Below are 5,000 nucleotides of genomic sequence, written 5' to 3'. Positions count from 1 at the left end.
TAAAATGCAGAATGTGTAACTTTTTACCATATATACAGTACTTATCAAGAAAAATGGTGAAATAAAACAGTATTTGACATGTAATTTACTGGAACAACTTTTACACCAATCTAGTCCTAATATACTGTACATACATACACACCATCTTAATATTGACTTATGCACTGATTAAAACATTTACACTTGGACAAAACTTGATAATTGGGAAGGACAAGCCAGACTGATGACCTCTCTCGAAAAAACACATCTTTTAACGTTCAGACACTAAGTTGAGTATTGGCTACATGGAATCACAAACATCCATTGGTGGGGGGTATAAGGGAAAAGATAAAAACAAAAAATGAAAAAACAAAAGATAAATATAAAAAACTAAAACGGTGTCCTTCGTTTACTAACCAGATAATGGTGCGTGAAATTAAGCCACTTAAAATCTTAGTACTGATTAGTCTTTGATTCTATATACTAGAGACTCGAGAGAATCTTATAATGACATAAATCCTCACAATTTCACACATACAATACATCTATCTTTAAGGGAAGTGGAACCTAAAACCTACTCAACAAAACAATAGGTTTTACATACTTGGCAAAGGACTGGAATGTTCACTAGTTGAAGACGCAGGCTTCAAAACCTACAGCATCAATAAATACCCTAAATGCTTAATTGTGCTTTATAAATAGTTCCAATCTTTTTTCCTCTTTTTTATAACAACCATATGCATATTTCTTTATTTTTTCTTATAGATTTAACCAGGCAAGATTTAATGACAAACTTTTTAAGTCGTGATATGTGAATATAAACCCCTTCATAGCCAAGACATTTCTTCACCTTGATTGTACATGGTGGCCAAAAATAAACGAACTTAAAAACTATGACCTCTGTTTTATTGCAATATGCAGCATGTCACTTCCCCTAAAATAACATAATCTGAATATCTACAAAAGACTTTAATAATATATCTGAAGATAAATATTATACATATTAACAACCTTGTAAAAAACAATTACAAATAAAATCACTTCCTAACTTGGATAATCCCATACATGATGACACGCAGAAATACTGAAGCATTTACTATATTAACAAATGTTCAAGTTTCCAATACCAATATTTCTTTTCTGCTAGATGCATTATCCTAACAATGCATTCTATGGTGTGTTCAAAAAGCATTAAGCTTTATTATACTAAATGAAAAGGTTGGTTGGTCTCTTCTAATAACAACCTCTTTAATGATAATCCAATACTTTTCTTACATTATCTTGTAAATCTTGTCTTTAATCAATTGTAAAATGATCTTGAGACCATTTTTAAAACATGTAAAACTTCCTGCTGCTTCCTTTATGCTTCCCTACCTTAAATGACGGACACCAACTGCACACTCATTTGACGTGTAGTTGATACACTGATTAGTCAACCAAGGTTTCTGCACAAGGCCTCTCTTTGTGTGTGTGTGTGTCTGTCTTTGGCAATTTAGGAATTATCTAAGTTATAATTTTATAATTTTTTTTCGTTATTATCCTAATTCTCAAATTACTGTTGATTTATAAACAATGCATTCATTACAGGCAGGTAAACATAATAAATATCTAATTACATAATCTATGTTTGCAGATCAACACTTCACCCGTAACCAATGCAGTTCTTGCCAAACGACCTTTCCTTACACTGCGTTTGCCAGCAAGTTACATGGTGCTAGCAGAAACTCAGTATAAGACAATTATGATGTAAATTAAAATTTTGTACCTTATACAAAACTTTCTTCTCTCCAGCTGTATTGAGAAATTGAACAGAAATTCTTTCAGGTAAAACATTCCAGCAATGGTTCCCCTTTCCCCAGTTGATAAAACAAAGATTATGCCAAATGAGCAGCTAGCACCACTGTAACACAAACCCGCCACAATGTACGAAAGTCCTCTTTTCAAATCAATCTTGGTATTCCCATTCCAGGCAGGTCTAGGTAGGTGGGCATGCCAGGAGTATGACACTGCCTTTGTAAAATATCCTTGCGTTTAAGACGATGAGGTCTTGGTGTACAGGTAGATGGCCACAATAAGACCGTACAGACCCAGCACCTGGAAGGGAGGGAACATTATTTTTTGGTAACAAATATTAGTAAAATTTAATCTCTTTCCTGCAAGAAAACTAAGCCATCAGGTGCGACTTTATCCACTGAAATTGTCTTGAAGTCATGTCCTAAGAACAATTATATAAAGCATATCAACACCAACAAATTGGAATGGCTAGGTACAGTAAAGATTATAATGAATAATTGCAATTTGCTTTCCATTTTTTTAATTAATTTTATTATTATTATTATTATTATTTTAAACCTAAATAGGCACTCTTTACAGCTACAAGTTTTGATCACTCTTATAGACAAAAAACAGATGTTTCATAAAGTCAAAGATACAATAACATGTATCATAAAATTTCCCCAATTACTCTCCCTCTCTTAGATTCCCATTCTCATTCCAACTATCATCCTTTACCTCAGCGAAAATAAGGATGAGGATCATGCCTACGAAGAGTCGTGGCTGTTGTGCAGTTCCCCTCACACCTGCATCGCCGACAATGCCAATAGCGAATCCTGCAGCCAGACCAGAGAGGCCAACACTCAATCCGGCTCCAAGGTGAACAAATCCTCTGTAAAGGCATTTCACGTTAGTGAGAACAAGACGCATAATGAATTAAATCTATTTCTTATGAAAACAAAAATAATTGAACACAAATCTTAAATCACTCTTTACTCAAGGATATCAAGTAAAACTGAAAAATAGAAACCAATTTTAATTTCATAATAACATATTAAGTGCTAGTATCTTACATCAAACTGTAAATTATTCAGAAACTTTAGAGTAATCATAAGTCCAATTTTTGACATAAGAGAAATAGTTATCTTCCACATGCCAAAAGTGTTGTACGACGTACATCTATTATGAAAAGCACTTACTGGTACAAGGTGTAGCCTTTGCTGGCAGCATCAAGCTTTCCAGCAATGAGCACGGCCACCACAAGCCCATAAATAGCAATGATACCAGCCATGACAACTGGGATGATGCACTTCATGATCAGCTCTGGCCGCATAACAGACATGGCTGCAATGCCCACGCCGGACTTTGCTGTGCCATAGGCGGCTCCTAAGGCTGTAAAGCAGAGAGGCATTTAAGAATTTACAGACACACGGTTTGCTTGGTACTGTGCACAAGCAGATTGATAATTTCTATTAAAAAAAAATTGTTCACACAGCCAAAAGAAAAGTGGACATTCCTTGTAAATAATTTCTGCTTGTAAGAAAGTTGCATATAGGTTCCCTACTTTTGCGACATTTGATTTTAGATAAATTATCATTATTGTTATCATAATCTGCTTATGATACACATTCTTTTTGGAGCAAAAAAGTACATTCATCGCATGGCATGGATGTCTTGCTATCCATTACAATAATGGCTTAAATCGTGGTATGAAAAACTGATGCTATAGCACGTCTTGCTGAGTTAACAGGTTGAGCTAAATATTTTTTTAACCCATTCACGCCGGGAAGATTTCAAGCGCACAACCGGTCGTCCCGGGGTGTTTTCCCGCTGCGCGAGGTCGCGCTGACGCTCGCAGAGCGTTTTTCACCCACCCTATCGTTATGGTTTGCGTGATTGCGTCTAAAGTGTAGACATGTGTAGAAAGTAGTGCTATGTTCAGAGGAGGTAAATCTATCGAAAAAAATGTTACAGCACTGTTTTTTTAGTGTTATTCTATTGAACTTCTTCCATATTCTTAACTCCTATGTTGTAATACCAATGGGAAATGGAAGCATTCTTCTAGTGAGGTAACAAACAGTTTTTTTTTTTCAATTTTTTTTTTCTTCCTAAAAGAAAAGAAAGAGAATATGAACAACCATACATGTGCATACAAGTGAATGCATGTAACAGCAATGTTTTTTCAAGTGTCATTTTCTTTTAGTGGGGCAACAAAAAGATGTTATATAATTTTAATTTTTTTTTTTTTTATTCCTCGGCCAATTACAATTGATTTTACGATAGTCTTTCGACTCAGATCATCTTATTCAACAAATCAGAAACAGAAATCACCATGACGTCATCAATATTACGTATATACCTGTGACGTCATTCATATTACGTTATATCCCATTTTCTACTATTTAGAAGGATAAACTAAAGTAGCAAAGACAAATCAAGTATGAAAATCGAATTGTACTAAGAATAATCTTTCATTCTAATGCGGACGTTTCAGCACGTCGCTACTGGCCTCCCGGCACGCGGGCCGAAAATGTAGCCCGTGCTAAGACGTCACCCGGGTCCGGGGCCACGTGTCAGCACGTCAACCGGCGCGAATGGGTTAATAACAAATTTGAGAAAGATAGTCCCACATTTATAATTTCATTTTTGGATGTAGTTACAATACTTAGCAAAATCTATCCATAAGTCACATGTTTCAAAGAGTATGTTCAACAAATGATGGATATATTCACCAAAATGCTGAATAAAAAGCTGAACTAAAAGCTGGTAATATCCTACAATAAGACAAAACATGAAATTGTAATTGAATTGTAAGACCCTATTTCATCATCAGCATATTGGTTGCATAGTGAAAGTAAATTGATTTTAACATTCACTCAGAAGTGATAAACCTTACAATGATGCCTTTTTGTTTGAAAACCATTACCTACTGGCAAAAATAACATATTAGACATTCATTTTGTGTTTAGATGATGTAACTAGTCTTAGAACAACAGGCTAATTAAGTGCAATTTCATGTTGCTTTTCACAGTTCAGTCTTGTGCCTAGTGATTTGAGTACATTAGTGAGGGAGGGAGGGAGGGAGGGAGAGAGAAAGGGCACCACTACAGGAGACTGGATTGATTTCAATATTCCAAGACATAAGTTCATATATAAACACACACACAACTTAAATATACTGGCAAAAATCTCCTTCTCAAAGTCAGGAGATCTAAAGTTATGAAGCATTTGCCATGGCAATGTCCCAA

General features: G+C 35.1%; 1 protein-coding gene across 1 annotated transcript in view; it reads right to left on the bottom strand.

Moving 5' to 3' along the window:
- Nucleotides 1-72: 72 nt before the first annotated feature.
- LOC122249482 (V-type proton ATPase 16 kDa proteolipid subunit c) overlaps nucleotides 73-5,000 on the bottom strand; it is an 11,998-nt gene continuing 7,070 nt past the window's right edge. The window contains exons 2-4 of the mRNA XM_043010390.2: nucleotides 2,952-3,144; nucleotides 2,491-2,644; nucleotides 73-2,073 (exon numbers count right to left, since the gene is read on the bottom strand). Of these exons, the coding sequence (XP_042866324.1) occupies nucleotides 2,011-2,073; nucleotides 2,491-2,644; nucleotides 2,952-3,144 (410 nt within the window). The 3' untranslated portion in view covers nucleotides 73-2,010. The remainder of the gene's footprint in view (nucleotides 2,074-2,490; nucleotides 2,645-2,951; nucleotides 3,145-5,000) is intronic.

The sequence above is a fragment of the Penaeus japonicus genome, unplaced genomic scaffold, assembly GCF_977035675.1.
Source record: "Penaeus japonicus unplaced genomic scaffold, GWHDUDI00000001_assembly GWHDUDI00000016, whole genome shotgun sequence".
NCBI lineage: Eukaryota > Metazoa > Arthropoda > Malacostraca > Decapoda > Penaeidae > Penaeus > Penaeus japonicus.
This window is presented reverse-complemented; position numbering and strand designations above follow the sequence as displayed.